Raw genomic sequence first — 20,365 nt, forward strand, 5'->3', positions numbered from 1 at the left:
TGACGCTAACAGAGTGCATTGGCTAGAAAAATAATGGCCTCATCGTAGTTAAATACTAGCTAGCTAGTATGCCGTCTGTATTTAACTTAACATTTAAGAAGTCAACATATTAGCTTGCCATATTTGTCCGTTACAGAAAAGCTTTGTAGCATATCTTCACGGGAGCCTCGGTAACGTTAACTGACGTTAACGTTGGACGAGGATAGTGGCAAGCGATGACGCTTAGGAGAACTAGCCGACATCCTCCTCCTCGGACATGTCCAGTTTTGCTCGCCATCTTTCTGCTAATTTTGAGTGTGCAGTTGGTGAGAGCAGCTTCTGAATATGACCCCTACAAAGTCCTTGGTGTCAGCAGGAGTGCGAGTCAAGCAGAAATCAAAAGGGCATACAAGAACCTCGCCAAAGAATGGTAAGTGACTTGACATCAAGTCCCCTGTCACGGTAGGCCAGCACATCTTGGCAGCAGCACATCAGCCATATTCAGTTGACATGGTACATTTGACACCTGAACTGGTGCTTGTCATCTTAACCCCGCATGCCCCAGCAATGACTTATGATGTCCTGTATGGGCTTCTCTTTAGGCATCCAGACAAGAACAAGGACCCTCAAGCTGAGGACATGTTCATCAAGGTTTCTAAGTCATACGAGGTGAGGGAAAATTCACTAAAACATTTCATACAAGCTCTAGCTGGCATTCAGTGTGTTTTCTATGTGGCCCACTCAGTCTGTTACACTTTCTAGATCATGGTCTTTGCAATCATTAATACATTAATAGCTCACTTGTGCCTTTCATTCTCTTTTGCACACAGATTCTTTCTAACGAGGAGCGAAGGTCCAACTTTGACAACTACGGCCAGATGGATGAAAACCAGCCCTTCGGCCAGTCACAGCATCACGGTTTCCGCGGCTTCCAAAACAGCTTTTACTTTGATGAGTCTTTTTTCCATTTCCCAAGGTACAGTTTCTAATTTTTTTTTTTTACAGTATTGTGACTGCCATTTAGTTAGGCAATAACTGGTTTAAACATGTTCTATTGCTGCATGCTTGTAAAGACACAAGAGGAGTACATGAGTACTGTCAACGGTTCTCTGAGGACAGACAATCCCCTTTTCAAAAATCAAAGCACCAGCATGCTTCCATTTCTCAGGCTCCTCTGACAAAACATTTCTTTCTCCACATTCCCATAACTGTGTTCGTAAATATGTATTTACCAGCTTGCTGCTGTGTCCAGTTTGTATTGAGTGGTGTAGTGTTTGCTTTTGATATAACAAAAAGACAAAACGTAGACCACCATAGGTCCAAGATTCTTAGTTGCGAGTAGTTACTGTCTATTATGATAAAGTTTTATAGTGTGGAAACATTATACAGCTAATCAATCAGCAGAAAATCAATGAATCAATGAATGATTGATTAAATTAAATTTGTGTGTTGGCTAGTAGCTTCTCAAATGTGAGGATGTGCTTATATTTCTCCATTTCATGTTTTTCATTAAATATTATATATTTGATTGAGACAAATTAGAAGAGGAAAAATACTGCACTGTTAGATTGAAGTGGTCATATTATGCTTTTCCCCTTTTCTTTATTGTGTTGTATATCTTTTTTGTGCACTTTATAGGTATACAAAGTGAAAAAGTCCAAAGTCCACCCCAAAGGGACTTACCATCTCCAACAGAAAACAATGTCCACCAACTGCTCCAAACAGCTCTATTGTAGTCCAGCCATTACATCCATGACAAACATGCATCACACACGTTATAATGCTCGCCTAACCGCTAGCGTGGCACTCCCTCATACTCTGAAACCGACTAGCTAGCAGTGCTTACTGCACATGGGTGACTCCCAACAAAGATGGAACAGAAGTGAGAGGCCTTGCTCTGTAGCTAAAACAGAGAACTCAACACACAGGGTGAAAAGAGGAGCTGCAGTACAACGAAAAAATTATGTTTTCTGAAAATTACACCACATAAACCTATTCTGGTACAACCTCTAAATACAATTATGAACCTGAAAATGAGCATAATATGAGCGCTTTAAAACACCAAAGGGACTTGTTAGTGGAATTCTACTCTGCGTAGTGCACCAAGATTTAGAATAAGTGACCAAATTGGAGTTAGACCGTGTGTGTGGTGTGTGTGTGGTGTGGTGTGGTGTGTGTTGTGTGGTGTGTGTGTGTGTGTGTGGTGTGTGTGTGTGTGTGTGTGTGTGTGTGTGTGTGTTGGTGTGTGGTGTGGTGTGTGTGTGGTGTGGTGTGGTGTGAGTGTGGTGTGGTGTGTAGTGGTGTGTAGTGTGTGTGTGTGTGTGTGTGTGTGTGTGTGTTGTGAGTGTGAAAAAGGCTCACTCTCTTGCTTCCGACCCTCCTCCAGGTCCAGGGACTTTGCAGACAGCAAGTACCTGCTTCATCATGCACAGTTTAACAGCGATGTCCTTCCAGACAGCCACAAGAGGCCATACCTAATCAAAGTGACCTCTGAGTGGTGCTTTGCTTGCATCCACATAGAGCCTGTGTGGAAGGAGACTGTGCAGGAGCTGGAGCCACTGGGTAAGTCTGCTGTCACGAGACTCCCATCAGTCCACCCCCCACACTCTCAGGATCGGGGTTGGTTTTCCTAAAAGCATCATAACAGAAGGTTGATCTTTGCTCAGTTGCAGTCCATTAGGACAAATGTAATTTCAAGTGCTAAGATGCTTTACACAGAGCCAGCCATTTCTTCATTAGTGTTTATGATTTCTTCTTGGTTTCCTGGAACAAAGAGGAACGCCAAGGGAGGAATTCAACCCAATGTAACAATTGTCTGTCCCTGGAGATGAATTTTAAAGTTATTGTGTTAGTTTACTAATTAGATGTACAGTTCCCAGTGCCCTACCTACTCATTCTTATACTTAAAACCTAAGTGCCCTGCACTTGAAAAAATATCCTGCATATTAATGTACCCCATCAACCTCAAGGTTGGTTACAAAAAGTGAAAAGGACTTTGATTAAAGGGGCACTAAGCAGTTTTGGCAATTGTTTCTGTTTTCTGGCAGGTGACTCCGAAGCTGTTCAGTTAAGGTAAATTAAACTTAAAAACTGCATAGTTCCCCGTTAATAGGGCAAGACATTAACAATATCCTTGACGTTCCACTTCCGGGATTGTTCCAGTGCTGCAGGAAATATCGCTGGATGCATGTCTTCTCATTGTTTTCTGCTTTCTTTGTATTGGAATTTTAAACTGGATTTATGGGGACTAATGGTTAACTGCTCCTCAGATCTCTGCAGGGTAAATCCAGACAGCTAGCTAGACTATCTGTCCAATCTGTTATGATTTAGGAAAGTGAGAACCCTTACGCAGAGAAAAGGCGGGCAGGCAGGAGAAGCTTAACAAGGATTTATTCACAAAAAGGGAATGTCAAAACCACGACTGGGATAAAAAAATGCTAAAACAAACAATTCCGGGAAAACAAATTCCAAAAGGTCAAAAATCCAAAGGGAGACAAAAATCCCAAAAAAAGGTCCACAGAGAAAAGGGAAAACTCATGGGGGAAAACTGACCTCAAGGAGTAGTCCAAATGCAGAGCACACGGAACAGGCAAATGGCAGACAAGAGACAAAGGGAACACAGAGGTTAAGTACAAGAACAAGAAACAGGTGATACAACAGGTGAAACACATCAGGGTGATGGTCTGGCAAAGCGAGACTAACCGTACACCAACGCGTAACAGCTTGAGCCTTCCTCAGGGTGTAGTGTGGGTTTCACGTTTGTCGTACTGTATTGTTGTACTGCTCAGTTTTAATATGTGAATTTGAGTCCCAATTTCAACAACATCCATTGTGATTTTGCTGGAATATAGGTGCATTTTCTGACATACTCATCTTAAACTCTTTTAAATAGAAAGTAACCAAAAGTCTATGGGCCCAATGTTATGTCACCAGTTTGAAGTGTCAGTAGGGAGACAGCTCTCTGTGTTAGCACGTACTGGTTAGTTGTCCTAAATCACTGGAATGTCACAATGTGAAAATTGTTTTAGGTTGTATTTACCCTTCATTGTGAGAACGCTTGTGTTTTGCTCCACTGTATCCCGTACGATAGCAGTCTATTTTTACTATTACATCAGGTGTTGGCATTGGCATTGTGGACCTGGGTTATGAGCGTCGCCTGGCCAACCAGCTGGGAGCTCACCGCGCTCCCTCCATCATCGGGCTGGTGAACGGCAGGGTGACTTTCTTCTATCAGGCTGTGGTACGGGAACACCTGCGGCAGTTTATTGAAGACCTGCTGCCCCACAAACTGGTGGAAAAGGTAAACGCAACTGATGTAAATATACTACTACTACTACTACGTGTGTGTGTTTACCTTCAAAGCTCAGATAATAGGAATATTATATCTCGGCTCATTTATAATACACTTTTCATTATAATTGAAGATATAGGCTTGTTTATGTTAACATACATTTAAGAGCCGAAGTGTGAACTTGAGGATGACATGGGACTCAATTGTTGCTCCTACCCCGAGCCCATGAAAATACTCCCGGCATGTCCTGATTACAAAAAATAAATTTTATTCCACCGTATTTGAGTCTGGAGAGAGACTGGATTAGTATGTTACCTTCTATCCGTTGTCTCCTCTGTCGCTGATTTTAAAAATATTATGTTGTTTGTGCACCTTTTTCCACATCTTATTCCATCCACGTGTAGTTCGTTAGTGTTGGGCTGTGTTATTTAAATTTAGCATGAATACATTTTTTAACTAATGGCTATTGTTTCATCAGATCACAGATAACAACTACCTGGCTTTTCTGGATAGCTGGCATGTGGAAAATAAGCCCAGCGTTCTCTTGTTTGACCAAGTTCCGATTGTTCCCCTACTCTTTAAAGTAAGCAATGGACACACACACACACACACACACACACACACACCACACACACACACACACACACACACACAGTTTGACTCTTTAAGCCTGTTAAAATTCTGTGATCATACACAAGAGAGAAAAAAAGATTACCCCAGTGGCAACTACAGAGGCATCTTTGTGAGCAGCTGTTTGCTAATAAAGCAATCTTTCTTTCTTTGTTCCATGGACGTGTACCTTTTTAACCCATCACAGTCATATGCCCTGGCAGTATTGTTTTGACAACTTGATATCAATAAATGTGTTTGATAGAGAAAAAGAGAATCATTTAGGGCCAATTATGGGATCACAATTTCACCCAGTCAGATTTTTTCTGTGGGGATTTGCATATTTGCGTTTTTGCACTGATATTTCTTTTGTTTTTTCATTTATTTTTTAAGTAATGTTTAACTATATGCACAGCATGACACCATGTTGCGTTTTACACACCAGTAGGTTCATATTATGGTTGGTTGTATTGTATATGACTTATGTTTTTTTTGTTTTTTTATGGCTGCAGCATGGTTTATGTGCCCAAGACAAATTTCCCATCTTGTGGGACAATAAAAGATCCTAGTAACAACTATCTAATGTATACATAACTATCTAATGCATATGAGTTTATATAAAAGCTGCCATCAGTCTGCCCAACTCTCCCGTTTTTTAAATCTTCTTCTTCTGTTTATTTTAATGTATTTACTTTTTACGCTCTCGTCTTCCCACCCCCACTCTTCAGTTAACAGCTTTTGCCTTCAAAGACTATGTGCGTTTTGGCTACGTGGACCAGGGTGACACACACAACACTCGGCTACTGCGGCAGTTCAACATAAACACTTACGCCCCCACCATGCTGCTGTTTAAGGAGGATACAGAAAAGCCTGTTGACATCATCCAGGTACAAAAATAAACAAGTGACACCTCTTACCATTTTGAAACAGGAGTCTAAATATTTTGTGATAATACATTTTTAAATTATTGAAATAGCTTTAAAGTCTCAATTTGGTAATTTTGCTAAATTTCACACAAACGTTTCTTGCTTTACGCCGTTCACACCCCCTGCGCTTTCTCTCTCTTCCAGGCCAGAGGTATGAAGCGACAGATTATGGATGAGTTTGTCTCCAACAACAAGTTCCTGCAGGTGCCACGGTTGGTCAACCAGCAGCTTTTTGATGAGCTGTGTCCTGTCAAGCAGTTCCACCGACGGAGAAAGTAAGACATTTTATGAGCGGAGTCCTTAGCCTCTGAGCCTGTACTTAATATCTCTCTATAATCTCATGTGTAATAAGAGTAGATAAAAGGAGGCGTCTCTTTTAACATCGACGTATGTCAACTAACGTAAGAAGCTGAAATCCAAACCGAAAAGTCGGGACGGGCATTACAGTGGTTGTCACTGTGAACTTAAATGTTGTTGTCTAGTTAGGCTGCTGCAGCCGGTGGATTTAAATGTTGTCTAGTTAGGCTGCTGCAGCCGGTGGATTTAAATGTTGTTGTCTAGTTAGGCTGCTGCAGCCGGTGGATTGACTGTGCGAATGGTTTGCAGGTACTGTGTGCTGCTATTCACAGGGGAGGACCAAGCTTTTCTTCCAGGCAGTAAGGCCTTCCTGGACTTTGCATCAGTTAACAGAAAAGACGTTCTGCGGTTTGCATACGTCTACCAGCGCCAGCAGCAGCCTCTTTGTCAGGCACTGCTCCACAACCAGGCTGCACTCTCCCCTCAGGTCAGTGGCAGAAACACATAGACAGTGTACACACGTGGATCAATAGTATGCTCGTCTTTTACACAAACTCACTTGACAAACCTAAAAACAAATGTACTGTATGACACAGATGAAACCATCTGGGGGAAAAAATAAAATAAAAAATTCTGTCATCCAGTACAAACATCGATGGACAGCGTGCACTTGTTGGAAAACCTTTTTATATCCAGAACATCCAGAATTTGATATGTGTCAGATTACCGATATGTGCATCCCGAGACTCTGCATAGCCTCAATGTGCAGTCAGTAAAAGTGTGTTTGAACACCACTGACAGGTGGTGATTCTTGAAAGGCGGAGCCACGGCGGTAAGGTCATGTACCGCTCTGTGAGTGGTGGCTGGAACGGCAGTGAAGAAGATAAGTACCGCCTCTACGAACAGCTGGAGCTCCTTCAGAAAGACCCCACCTATCTAAACTCAGACGCCACCCTGCCAGAACTCAACAACGAGATGGCCCCTGTAAGACACTGCAGACACACACTCACCTTGGTTTTGAGAGCAGTGGGCTGGGGCTGCTGAGGCTGAAAACATTTAAACCGGAGGCATTTTGGGATTAATGTCGTTGTTTTCCGTTTCATTTTTGACCTCCCCAGATTTTCTTTATTCAGTGGATGAATGCTGCTTATGACTACATCCTTCAAATATATGATGACCTTCTCTACTCAAACTGGTAAGACAACACTCACTCCGAGAGTCTGCAGCCTTTGGTGCAAACAAGAGAAAGACCGACACGGTGGTGTAATTGGTTGATATGGGCCGCTGTGGGTTTTCTCCTACATGTTTCCAAAATAACATTTTTCTGTCCTCAAGGCGAGAGATGATGCCCATCCTGTCGCTGATCTTCTCAGCTCTCTTCATTCTTTTTGGCACTGTCATCATTCAGGCCTTCAGGTAAAAGCGGCATGACCCTTTTTTATTCTGCAACATTTGAATCTGATGTCTGAACATATGACTTAAAATTACTTTAACACTAGAAAGGCCAACTGGTCAAATTTACCTGCCTTGCATTTTCACTGCACTAGCTCAAGTAATTATAAATATGTATATTCTTTAGTGTCTGCTCATCCAGTTCAGGAAAGAAGTGTCTACAAGCATGGGCCGTCACAGCCTGTGCATGTGTGTGTTTGTGTGGATGTTTTGATGTGAGATGAAAGAGCCTAAAAGACATAAATTGACCTTTTAGTTAGTTACTCTCTCAAGTCATATTGTTTAAAAAAAATAGATCAAAATGAATGACATAAATGCTTCAAGAAATGCCATATTTGCGAGTGCTGACACTCTTTCGTCAACAGGTAAATCTTATTCGCTCAGTGGTTTTTGGAGTACCGTATTTTCCGTATTATAAGTCGCTGCGGAGTATAAATCAGTCAAAAAAATGCCTCACGAAGAGGAAAAAAACATATAGACGTTGCACTGGACTTTAAGTCCCATTTATTTAGAAATTTATTTCACAAAATCCAAGACCAAGAACAGACATTTAATCTGAAAAGGCAAGCTATTCTACACAATAACACACATAACAGGCTGAATACAGTAGCTGGGTGTTCGGTATGTTAACGATCACATGCATAGTTATTTAAGTATACAATAGCACACAGAACACCTACCAGGGGTGGAGACGTAGCTAAACCGTTGACAAGCATCTTCCGTCAGCATGTTGTTCAAGCACCCACCTGTGGACTCGTTCCTCCAGCTCTGGCCATCTTGCTTTCAGCCCGCGATTAGCTTTCTTTGTTTCCTTCATTGCAGTAAGAGTAACCTTTTCGCCAGTCCCTCAGTTTTCACTCACTCCAAACTTTCTTTCTGCTACCATTTTTAGCTGCATATTTTACTATCTGCATTTATGATCTGCAGAATAGGATTTTCCTTTTAGGAGCATTTTGTTTGTGTTTTCACAGTTGTCTTTAGGAGCAGCATATAATTGTCACAAGCCTAGAGCGCCCTCTCACGGCTGTAGACAATAATGTTTTCAGTATGAATTAACATTTAAAAACATGTTAAATTATAAATATTTTGATATATAAGTTACACCTGGAAAAACGTGACTTATAGTCCGGAACATATGGTAAATGGAATGCTGGCCTTTCTAGAGTTAATCAAACATGTCTAATACCCAATGATACTGACTATATCTACAATATAAATGTGTTATTTCCCCTTTTCTAATTCAAAATGACTATCCCTGGTTTAGACTCCAGGTGAGTCTAATACTGGCTGGCATTGCCCCAAAGGAGTCAGAGTAACTGCTGTCCACAATGACGATTTCCTTTTTTTTTGTGATGCCTTTTTAAGTGAGCCAGGCGAAAGCAAACCACGGAAACCAAAGCCAAAGGAGCAACAGCATACCGAGGAAGACGCATCAAGTAGAGCCAGTACTTCGAGGTAATGCAGTGAAATGAATTGAACACAAGTTGGACATTGAATACAGTACATCCACAGCCTAAAGCCTGTTCTACGTTGGCAACTTACATTACTCACAATATGAGACAAAATAGCAGAAAACCGCAAAATAAGGGCACCAAACAGTTTATTTCCCACACCGATCAAAGGTTTTACAAACTGGCACGACCGTGGAGGGGCTCTAACTTAAGCACTTCCTTGAGTTGTCTTAGCCTAATAACAAATGTTCTCATTAATAGTTAAACTTGACCCAGCAGTATAGTTTTAATAAATTTGCAATTTCTGTCATATAGCCCTCCTTGTAACTTTCCTTTTCCGTTTTCTTTCTCATTGGTCCACTCAGCCGTCCTCCTAAGAAGGACTTTGTGGAAGTGACGGAGCTGACAGACATCACGTACATCAGCAACCTTGTCAAGCTGAGGCCTGGCCACATCAACGTGGTGCTGGTGCTCACCAACACCTCCAAGAATGCCCTGCTCAGGAAATTTGCCAAGGAGGTTTTTTCCTTCTCCGGGTAAGTCTCAGCACTGCAGGACAGTTTTTAAGTTTCTATTAGTATTTGTTTCTTTTAGTTTAATCATATAAACATAGAGCCTAAATTGGCTTGTGAGTGTGAATGCATTCCATCCGGAGCTGGGAATGACATCACACACAAATTTAATCGATCCATTTACAAGTCAGATTTTTCATTGTGGGGATAGCTCTAGCCAGGTTAGCTATTGTTATCAATACCAGTAGTTAACAACACATTACACCGTTTTTGTGCATACAAACGGCATAGAAGCATGTCCACAGATAGAAGTTGGACAGTACAGTGTGTACGATTGATTAAGTGAGGCTCAAATAAGACAGAAGTGCTAATAACTGTATGTTACCACAGCTTTCTCAATTGTTGATGCCCCGGACAGCCATGTTGAATTTTGAACTCTGGGTACTGCCAGTTGGTCTGAGTTCTAAGCTCGGAAATCCGTGATTATGGAGCGTGTTTCCAACTTTGACCTAAAAAAATTTGACTTCCGAGTACAAATGAAACGGTCAATAAGATTTCCTGATTGCATAATTTTCTTATTTGACTAAATCTTGGTCTACTTAATAATTATGAACATCTTTGCCACCACAGGACTCAGACCCTCCACTTCTCTTTCCTCAACGCTGACAAGCACCGCCACTGGATGCCATCACTCCTTTGCTCAACCTCTGACTCTATGCAGAGCGAGGGCCATTCAGACGTGGATGAGGAGTCACCGGACTACACTGGCCACGTGCTGGCCCTCAACGGCCACAAGAAATACTTTTGCCTCTTTAGACCCGTCTTCACAGGGGATGATCCAAACGACTCCTCGTCTGAGACCTCATTCTCCTCCGACAGCAGGAGGAAGTCCCGGTCCACGTCCAGATCCAACTCCCACTCTCGATCCAGGTCCCATTCCAGGGAGGATGGGGTTGGACCCAAGAGGGGCTCCAGTAGGGCCACAAGCATAGAAGTCCACCACAAGCTTGACAGGCTGGGACTGTGGATGGAGAGGCTAATGGAGGGCACCCTACCCAGATTACAGGTGCCGGCATGGCCGTCTCTGGGTGAAACCACTAACTCCTCCACAGAGACCTGAGCTCAAAGTAAGAAAGATGGAACGGTAGTGGATGCACGTTTTGGGCTTGCCTCCTGATTAAGTTCATTAGCAAGAAAGCTGCAAAACCATAATGCCATTTTCAAATATTTAAGTTCTTTGTTGCAAAGGAACTGTTGTGACCTTTTTACAGAATGTCTGTCTGTCTTATTTTATCTGTCAGATCTGTAAAGCAGATGGGAAATGATGGCATAGAGTGCTACCACAAACCTTTAAATAAGCTTCTTGAGGCGAAGGTAAAGGCCACGCTGCATGATGTCACTTCATGTCGTCTGTACAGAGACAGGAGGAGGCAAAAGGAGAGACTATAGGAAAACAACCAAAGCTGTAGTACAAACATTAACAATATGTCTTCACACACACAGATGGTGTTGAAGGCGGTGTGCTGTGCCTGTTTATAGGCCAATAAGCATCATGGTACAGACGTCCGCTGTAGTTAGCTGTGTGTTTGTGCCTATGACGTATGTGTGTGTGTTACAGATTAACTCGTTCTTAGTGTTGTTTTCCTCTCTTTAACTCTTGTCTCTCTACATTTATTACGTGAATTCATATAGCCGGGAATAACACAATTGTTTTTGCTCTATTTGAGTCCTTTGAGCCCCCAATAGCCTCTAACATTAGCTTTGAGCCTGAACACATCTTTACACTTGAAAACCCTCTATTATGAGATTTTACTTTTACATCAGAATGTGGAGGCAGGTAAATGTATAAAGGTTTGGAAACTAAGCCTAATGCACTGAGTTTATAGATACACTTTTGTTTGTTTTCTTACTTTTAGGAGCCTTCAGTTGTTTGCTTTTATAGATCCGACACCACTTATTTAATTCCAGGCATTAAGACAGAGTATTTCACAGCATTGTAAGCAGATTTGTTAAGGGATTTAACATTAAATATGCTGGAAGCTAACTTTAAATTCTGATAAACTTAAATATTATTTTGGATTAGTAGTACCCAAAATGTTGAAATCGGCATGTTTTTTCCACCTGTTTTGTTTGGTGCTGGTTTAACTTTGTTTTTTTCCCCCCAATTGTCTGAGTCAGGGGAGAAAGATGAATCCTACCATAAAATACTTGTCCTTTTTTAAGCCTGCGCCATAAACCACTGTAAATATCAATGCATGGAATACTTAGACCTAAAATCACTAATAATGTTTTAGTGAATTTGCACTGGCAACTTTAATGCTTCACCCCGTCTCTCTCATCCTTTTACTCTGTAATTGAATAATTTGCTGCTCCACAAATGCTGTATGCAGTACACTGTAACTTATCATTGTTCTTAGATGTCCTTTGAACTTCATTTGTGTCTATATCTCAGAAATGAAGTGTAAACTAATAAAAGAAACTGTTATAAACATTTATTAATGTTGATATGAGACGTCATTTTCCGTCATGCTTCTTCAAACTAAGAAATAATTTTATCTGCAACAACCCATCACTAAATACTGTAGGTAGTGTAGGTAAATCAATCGCTAACTAAGGCACAATGCATTTTCCAGCTTATAGTCTGGCAATTAGCTTCATGAGTATATTAATAACAAAATACATTAAGTACAATTTAATATGTGACATTGAAATCAAATAACACAATAAGAAACATTTACCATAAATAAAGCTGCTGCTGCTAAACATGAATAGGTTTTTAGCCATATGTTATACACAGTACATGTCATGGTGGTTCAAATTAGCAATGTGTGTGTTCTGTACTGCAATACAGGCTCAGTACTCATTAGAAATGTCAAATACTTTCTTCATGGACAGTTCTTTAGGGCCAAAGGAGACGGGCAGCAACTCGTCCACCGTCATCTTCAGGTATGAGCCGTCAGGCTTAGACAGGTACACATCCCAGTTTGATCCAAACTGAAGGAAATTACAGAAAATGTATTCAAATCCTCTTGCAAAGCAACACTTTTTGTGTGTGTGGTCATGACAACGAAAAGTTAATAAGAATATTATTACACACAGACTGAAAACTAAAACCTCCTTGAAAAACTTCACTATACCAGTAGAACAGCAGAAATGATACCTCTCTTATGAACTGCCTGCAGCCACCACACGGGGAGATGAACTGGTCCTTCATGTCACTGCAAGAAACAAACAAGGACAGATATAGAACTGTATTAATGTTGTTATATAATATTAATGTATTAATGTTAACTCAAAAACCTTGTGGACTCTGATGTTTTGGACTGATGCCTCTGTATCACAGTGTTGCTTTAATAATTAATCATACTGTAGCTTCCCCAGTTCTTTAAATCATTTACCACCATCTTCTAATAATTATTTACTATAAGTCTTCTTATTTCTTCTAATTCTCTGCTCTGTTCAATAGTTTTCTCACAGGGCTTATATATAGGCCTTATCACAAGCCTTTAAAGCTATATAGTCTGTAGTTTCTGTTTCCCCCATGAGGAATTCTAAGTATTGACAACAACACTGTTGGCAGGTCCATGTGACAGCCTCCCGTGATCACGCACGCAATGTCATTTTTAGCTAGTGTTGAGTTATAAAAAGTTGTAAACAATGTTGTGAAAACAATGAATTTCTGTGTATGTATGATGGAGCCAGGTTAGGAAAATATGCATTGTCTCTGTCCCTCACCTTTCCCTTCTTTTCCTGACTGTAAAGAATTGATCAGGTCAAGTCTGGCATTTAACATATGGAAGGGAGCTTCCTGCTACAACACCAAAAGGTGGCCCCCTGTCTCCTGCCCCCTGGGGTCTTAGACTAGGCTAAGACAATGCAATGTTAATTAAACTGTGTTGATGTTAGAATTTCACATTCACATGAACCTGTTGATCTGTAATCAAAACCGACTACAAAGGGGCAGAGTTTAGAGCCATTTCCTTCCACATTGGACAGCGAAGATGCGCTCGGCATGTTGTCGTGCCAACGACGAACCATAAGAATGGATTTGAATGCACCAGGTGAAAAGGAGCCGCCCCCAGGTGCAGGGGATAAATGTGTGTGATTTAGGAATATTCAGGACTGGTTTCACGCGACTCCATCAGGGAGAAGCATGGATCAAGTCTGCTGTCAACTGCAGTGTTATCGTGTTGTTTGTTGTGTTGTCTTTGTCTTATCATCTTCATCATGTCGTTTCATTAAACCCTTTCTTAATTCTCAACTGGACCCTCAGCCTCTCTTCGTCCTTATCAAATCAAAGAACACGTGATAGTTGGTTAGATTTTTTCTAACATTGATTTTCTTCTCTCGTATTCCTGTTGTACACCTGAGGATTGGAGGACATGCAAAAAGTGTGGTGGAATTTCCAGAAGCACTAGGTTGTTGGTGGAAAACGTAGGTATCACAGGTAAGGGACCAAAAAGATCTATTCAACCATACTTCATCACTAAACCTGGCTGTCCTTGGTTCAAGTAGGATTTTTTTGTCTGTCTCTGGAAGTTTAGGGGGTTGAAGCAGCTGCATGATAAGGGAATGTAGTGTTCCATGACAGTCTCCTTTGAAAGTTAGTGAAAAACAGGCTAGAGGGCCCCACACACCTTACAAACACATACACCTGTAGATAGCCTATTCTCCAGAGATAGACTGATCTTTATGTATTTGCACAATAAAAAGATTTAGTTGAGCATGTTTGCATTGTTCACGTTAATCAGCATTAAAATCTGTGCACAACCCAGTTCAGCAAGCGATAAATGCCTCATGGAAATACACATATCCTTAGAGTTAGGATGGCATTACATTGGGATTAAACTGTACTGTTTAATACTAAATCAATTGCTTCTGCGTGAGTCATCAAAGTCTCCCGAACTTTCTTCACGTATCCAGAGTTGAGTTGCTCCTGAGTTTTATATAATATATCTTATAATTATGATCTATTTTGATTCGGTCTCTTGAAATGTGTTACTGATACACAGAGACACCACCATCAGGGTCCAACATTTTCTCTCCTCGCGTGTTAAACTGAGGAAGTTATACTTAAGACAAGGATGAGTTGTATGAAGGGATGGGGGAAGTTTGAACAGGTTTTAAGTTAAGTGAGTCATGGCGGATGATTTTGTCCTACCTGGCAATTGCAATTGCCTTGAAACTTCTGTAGCCTTCAGAAACTGCCTTCGAGACAGCATTCCTTTCAGCACACACACCTAGGTTGTAACATGCATTCTCCACATTGCAACCTGCCGGGGACACAGGTATAGTTATGAGTACATTTCAGTGTATTTGCTTTATTGAAATTAAACTGAAAATTAGGGGGAAGGGGAGCTGGTTTTGCAGGAAGAGGCCTTTCCTGTCATCAGAAGGGGCTGTCTATTTACTTAATCTCCTGGTCAAATAGTAACTCAACGGATCTTTGCACTCACAGCTGTTTGTCTGCCAGCTATGGGCCCCCCAAACATTCCTGCTGAGGTGCATGTGACTCGCTAAGCTTTGAATGGACATCAACATAAACAGGAGAGTTGCGTCTTTGCCTTATTGTTGCCAATAATATCCTTGTCAATGTGTGTACAGTGCTGTTAACTCAAGTGACACAATGACAAAAAGGTAAGCTTAGGGCATTGGAAAGTTAAGAAATGGGATTTTTATCCAACCAATAGGCCTTTTTCACAGCAGCCATTTTGACATGTCAAAGCAGTGCAAACACAGGTGAAATTGATCAAATGAATTATGGTCCCATTATATTGCCCTCCACTGGCATGTCAAAATGGCTGCTCTAATGAGGGCATGTTGGAAGGATCCTGGGAAAGATTTAACAACAAGCGGCTGTGGGGAGACATGTTAAAATGAAACCCTTCCTCACTGAGTAATTTCAACTGTTTTTTGTCAGTTAATCATTAACATAGTGCATTAAAATTAAACAGACCTGGCAAATGATCTATTTCTTTGTACTTTCAATGAAATTCCATTTCTTCTCCCCCATATGTCAAATGATCTCAAAGGCGGCAAGAAAAGACTCAAAAACAAGTTACACAGAGCTGTGCCTCTTTCTTTTAGATGTACGGCATATCAATATTTTAAAATCAACGTGCTAATAATGGCAAATAAGTTTATTAGATTGGTTTTAGGAAAAACACTAAAACAAGAAGAATGCAGAATTTAAAATTAATACACAATAGTACTAAACTAGCTTTCTTCCTGCCAAATATGTACTCTAATAAAAAAGACGCATGTCTTACCTGTAAACACACAGTTATCTGAAGTCAAGAGAGCAGCTCCCACTCTGAATTTGCTGTAAGGACAGTAGGCTTGCTGCTTTGCCTCCTGAGACTGGTGAATCAGCTTTTTCACTGTTTCCTGGGACAAGTGTGTGGAGCCATGGTCCTTAATATGCATCACATCCTCGCTGAACTTGGCTTGGTCCATGATTGCTTTTGGGGTTTGTAAGGCGGTTTTTGAGACAGAGTACGAGTCTATTGTAGCTTAGCTTTAAATGGGAATAGGTCAAAGGGAAGGGTGAGAGTGAGAAGTCACAGCCAATCACTGGCTGGGATGCCATCATGCTGTCATGGGGCAATGGGAGGCCATTTTGTTGTTGCCTTTATTCATTTTGTGTAGACGTGACATAAAAATATTTATATGCAGTATGTACATTATATATATATAACATATGTGTATGTATGTATATATACACAGTATGTACAGTGTAAATACAGTATATGTATATAATATATGTGTGTATATATGTGTGTGTATATGTGTTTATATGTGTATATGTATGTATATATATAGTATATATGTAGGGATGGGCAATATATCGATATTATATTGATATCGTGATATAAGACTAGATATCGTCTTAGATTTGGACATCGTAATATCGTAAATGTGTTGCCTTTTCCAGGTTTTACAGCATTACTGTAAAGTGATTTAATTTTCTGTGTTACCAGACTGTCATAGCTATTCTATTGTTTTTACCTTCACCCACTTAGGGATAATATCTACATTACTGTAGATAAGATATTTTGTTAAAGCACCATTTATCAACCCTATAATATTGCCACAATATTGTCATCGAGGTTTTAGGACAAGAATATTGTGATATCTGATCTTCTCAACATCGCCCAGCTCTACATATATGTGTATGTGTGTACGGTATTTGAAGGTTAGGCAGGATACGTGACTCACCTTTATGACTAAAATGTTGTGTGAAACATTTTTTCCAATTACTTTCCTAATCCATTGCATATTAAACTGTGATAGAATACCAAGAAAAGTGGAGACAGTTTGAGAAAATATGTATCTTTATTGTTAAGTCCAGCTCCTATTTGAGCTCTGAGTCGGTAGAGTAATGGAGGCTTCAAAGACCAAAATGATCCCTGAAACGATCCCAAAAATCTGTGGTTTTACATCACTTCTGGAAAACGTTATAAACACAGTAGAAAACCTATACAATAAAAAGTGCATTTAGTCGTAATGTATATGTCAGACCTTTTTTCATAAAAAACAAGTTTTCTGTTCACCTCAATAAGTAACTTCTCTGTGTATTTGTGCAATTTCACCTGTTTGTGACATGGGGTGTATGTTACAGATAATATCTTTTTATCCAGTGTATTCTTTATTATATACAGTATATATGTATAAAAGACAACAAAAATATCCATTAAGGTCTCAGGGTCTATTATTTAAATCTTCATCCCAGTAGAGCATTGGGTGAGCAAGTTATTGAGAGTCTGTTTAGTTGTTCTGTGTGACCCAGTTGATCCATCCGAGGTAGTTTCTGACCTTAGTGTAGACACCAGGGTAGTAAGCATAGGCACAGCCGATGCCCCAAGATACAATGCCCTCATATTTACCGTTACAAACAAGAGGTCCCCCTGAGTCACCCTGGATGGAAAAAGAAACAGATACACATTTTTGTTCAGGCTATGTGACAGCTTTTAAGGCAAAATACTCCCCAAAAATGTTTCCTAACTGATTGTAGCTGAAAATGCTAAATGTTTGGTGTAAAAAGCTTTTCAAGCTGAACTAATCAATATTGTGTATATATATTTTAAAGAAATGCTCCATACATACCCAACTCTGCAGTTACCGCAGCCACATGGAGCATTTCTTTAAAAAACTCAGCTCATATAAACCTTGTGTCCAGCAGCTGCAAGCAGCTGTTTTCAGTAAAAAGCATCTAAAAATCCATACACTATGTGCCCACCACCAAACAGCACGCAGACTAAATTTGTGAGTAGCTGGTGAACATAGTGGTGCATTTAACAGCTGAAGAGCTTTTTTCAGTTGGTGAGCTTCTCTGTTGGTAAGTTGGTGAAGACGAACACATAGCTACAAGGAGAATGAAGATTGGACTTAAATTTTTCAAATGCCAGTAAATAATGTTATTACTGTTTGCTAACACATTTGCCAACTTTATAAGGTGAAATAATATTTTATATATATACTGTATATATATATATATATATATATATATATATATATATATATATATGTATATATGTAGATATATATATATATAATAAAATATGTAAATCTTGTGATTACATCTTGTTACACTTTCCCCAAGTGGCCAAAGAAGTTGGACTATGTCTAACTTCAACGAAACTCCCAACGCGAGTTCAGAGACTTATGTGTTTTTGTGGAAACATGGCTGAACAACAGTGCACCAGACTCCGAAATCTAGCTACCAGGCCTGCCAGCCTGCCGAGCAGATGCTGTTCTGTTGGGTAAGACTTGTGGAAGTGGGCTGTGTTAACATGGACACAGACTGGTGCAGAAATGGGGTGCTTTTGTCCAACTACTGCTAACTGCTGGTGCAGTTTGTGACTGTTAAATGCCGACCATTTTACATTCCACGCAAATTCACCGCTGTGTTTATACTCTGTGTTTACATCACTCCAAGCACTGATGCCACCATTGCGTTGACTGAACTTTACAGAGCTTTTAATTTATTTGCATTAAATGTAGCATGTTTTGTATGTCGGTTTTATATATTTTAAATGTGTAACACCACTTGAGACAAGGTGAAATGTTTCGTGTATATGGTTGAAATAACAATAAAACTTGAGTTGAGTTGAATGCCTCCCTGTCTGTCTATGTCTGTAAACGGTAGGCGTGGCTTCGGAGTGGACTCACAGAGAAGCAAGTGCATTATGGATTTGGTGTCTTTCATCCACATAAGCCAAAAACATATATTCTGGCTTTTCTCGGCCTAGAAGGCACCAATTTCTAAAAACAAAAACAAAAATATTCACATTTCTACTAAATGCGTGACCCAATTGAAAGATATATCAATCTTTCCAACGGTTCAATATCCCTTTAACTTTGGGTGCCTCACCTGACAGGAGTCTTTCCCACCATAGAGAGAGCCAGCACAGACCATGTTCTCTGTGATCCTGAAGTAGTAGTAGTACCAGCAGTTGTTGAATATATCCACATTTACAGACCTCAGTACAGGTGACAATGTGTAGCTGTTGAGCCAGGTTACACCCCAGCCACTGACTGTGCACCGGGCAAAGTTGGCCAAGGGCGGTGAGTCCAGGTCTGGCAAAGAGACTGGCTCGACCCTGGCGTTGATGATAGCTGGACGGTCCAACTGACCCACAGAGAACATATCCTTTAGTCAGTCAGTGGTGGAAGAATGAATCAGATCCTTTACTTACTTACTTACGTAAAATAACTAATACCACACTGTAAAAATACTCTGTTACAAGTAAGAGTCCTGCATTGAAAATTGCACTCATGTTAAAGTATGTAAGTATCATTAGGAAAATGTACTTAAAGTATTAAAAGTAAAAAGTACTCACTGCAGAAAATCTCATTGTTTAGAAACTGGAAACGATCAAAACCGTTCTGTCAATCAACTAAGTGTTTAATCGGCTAATCATTTCAGCTGTACTTGTAGTAAAGCTGTCAGATTACTGTATCCAGTAAAAAACTACATTTCCCTCTCAAATGTAGTGGAGTAGATGTAGAAAGTAGCACGAAAAGAAAAGACTCAAGTAAAGTACAAATACCTCAGCCTTGTAGTTAAGTACAGTACTTCAGTAAAGGTACTTAGTTACATTCCACCACTGCGGTCAAGTCATCACAAAGAGCAAATGCTGAAGGTAGCATTTAACTATATTTTCTGTTTGCGTGACCTACTCTGCGGTCTGTGCTATACCCATAGAAATGTGTCACTGTATAAAACAGAATACAATGAACAAAGCAGAATCAGACTATTTAATAAAGGGTTGACTGTAACTCTCTCAATAGGGTCACTAGTTCAACGGGTAGTAGGGATCACTTGTAGTGTGTTACAATTGCACAATTGTTATAGTGTACTGGAAATTCGGTTTAAATGAAAATCCCCAATACGTGCAATAAAAAGCAATGAGTCAGTGTTCCCTGACGGGAAGGGAAGTCACTTGACTTCTAAACAATCCTTTACCAAACTCTGAAACCAGCAACTGGCTGTCAAAGGCTACACATTAATAAGAGGCAACCTGCATTTCAATCTGGGTGTGTGGAGTTTGAAATACATTGGCATTACCTGGGCAGGGAAGGTCCAATTACAAGACGTTATTGAATTGCATTATGGGAAATGCAGGATTCAACTTTAGAGACCAAAAGTCAGAATATTTCAACCTGGACCATTCTTTTTAAGTTCTTTCCCCGACTTTATGAAAATGCAATGGCTTGAGTAGCCCTTTAAGTTGAATTTAGTTGTGCCAATTGGTAAGCAAGGACACCATATGGCTTATGTAATTCAGAAACATTTAAAATGTAATGAATTGGATGCATGCTTATAATATGACACATCCGTCCTAC

General features: G+C 40.2%; 3 protein-coding genes and 1 long non-coding RNA gene across 4 annotated transcripts in view; 1 reads left to right on the plus strand and 3 right to left on the minus strand.

Annotated features, from left to right (window-relative positions):
* On the plus strand, nucleotides 1-11,831 carry LOC116687781 (dnaJ homolog subfamily C member 16). The gene is made up of 15 exons (XM_032513388.1): nucleotides 1-409; nucleotides 582-648; nucleotides 810-955; nucleotides 2,366-2,541; nucleotides 4,095-4,279; nucleotides 4,749-4,853; nucleotides 5,608-5,766; nucleotides 5,950-6,080; nucleotides 6,412-6,589; nucleotides 6,904-7,086; nucleotides 7,221-7,297; nucleotides 7,438-7,518; nucleotides 8,920-9,009; nucleotides 9,371-9,541; nucleotides 10,148-11,831. Exons 1-15 carry the CDS (start codon nucleotides 216-218, stop codon nucleotides 10,635-10,637), a joined length of 2,433 nt encoding a protein of 810 aa, XP_032369279.1. The 5' UTR covers nucleotides 1-215; the 3' UTR covers nucleotides 10,638-11,831.
* LOC116687786 (uncharacterized) overlaps nucleotides 8,263-20,365 on the minus strand; it is a 20,793-nt gene continuing 8,690 nt past the window's right edge. Inside the window, exon 3 of the long non-coding RNA XR_004331631.1 lies at nucleotides 8,263-8,411. This is a non-coding gene — a long non-coding RNA (uncharacterized LOC116687786). The remainder of the gene's footprint in view (nucleotides 8,412-20,365) is intronic.
* Nucleotides 11,680-16,053, minus strand: cdab (cytidine deaminase b). The gene is made up of 4 exons (XM_032513394.1): nucleotides 15,787-16,053; nucleotides 14,679-14,790; nucleotides 12,678-12,735; nucleotides 11,680-12,511 (listed from the first exon to the last, which is right to left on the minus strand). The coding sequence occupies exons 1-4, from the start codon at nucleotides 15,971-15,973 to the stop codon at nucleotides 12,371-12,373; spliced, it is 498 nt and encodes a 165-aa protein (XP_032369285.1). The 5' UTR covers nucleotides 15,974-16,053; the 3' UTR covers nucleotides 11,680-12,370.
* Nucleotides 16,858-20,365, minus strand: part of LOC116687784 (anionic trypsin-1) — a 5,666-nt gene continuing 2,158 nt past the window's right edge. Inside the window, exons 5-6 of the mRNA XM_032513393.1 lie at nucleotides 18,891-19,148; nucleotides 16,858-17,434 (exon numbers count right to left, since the gene is read on the minus strand). Of these exons, the coding sequence (XP_032369284.1) occupies nucleotides 17,285-17,434; nucleotides 18,891-19,148 (408 nt within the window). The 3' untranslated portion in view covers nucleotides 16,858-17,284. The remainder of the gene's footprint in view (nucleotides 17,435-18,890; nucleotides 19,149-20,365) is intronic.

Source organism: Etheostoma spectabile, chromosome 4, assembly GCF_008692095.1.
Source record: "Etheostoma spectabile isolate EspeVRDwgs_2016 chromosome 4, UIUC_Espe_1.0, whole genome shotgun sequence".
NCBI lineage: Eukaryota > Metazoa > Chordata > Actinopteri > Perciformes > Percidae > Etheostoma > Etheostoma spectabile.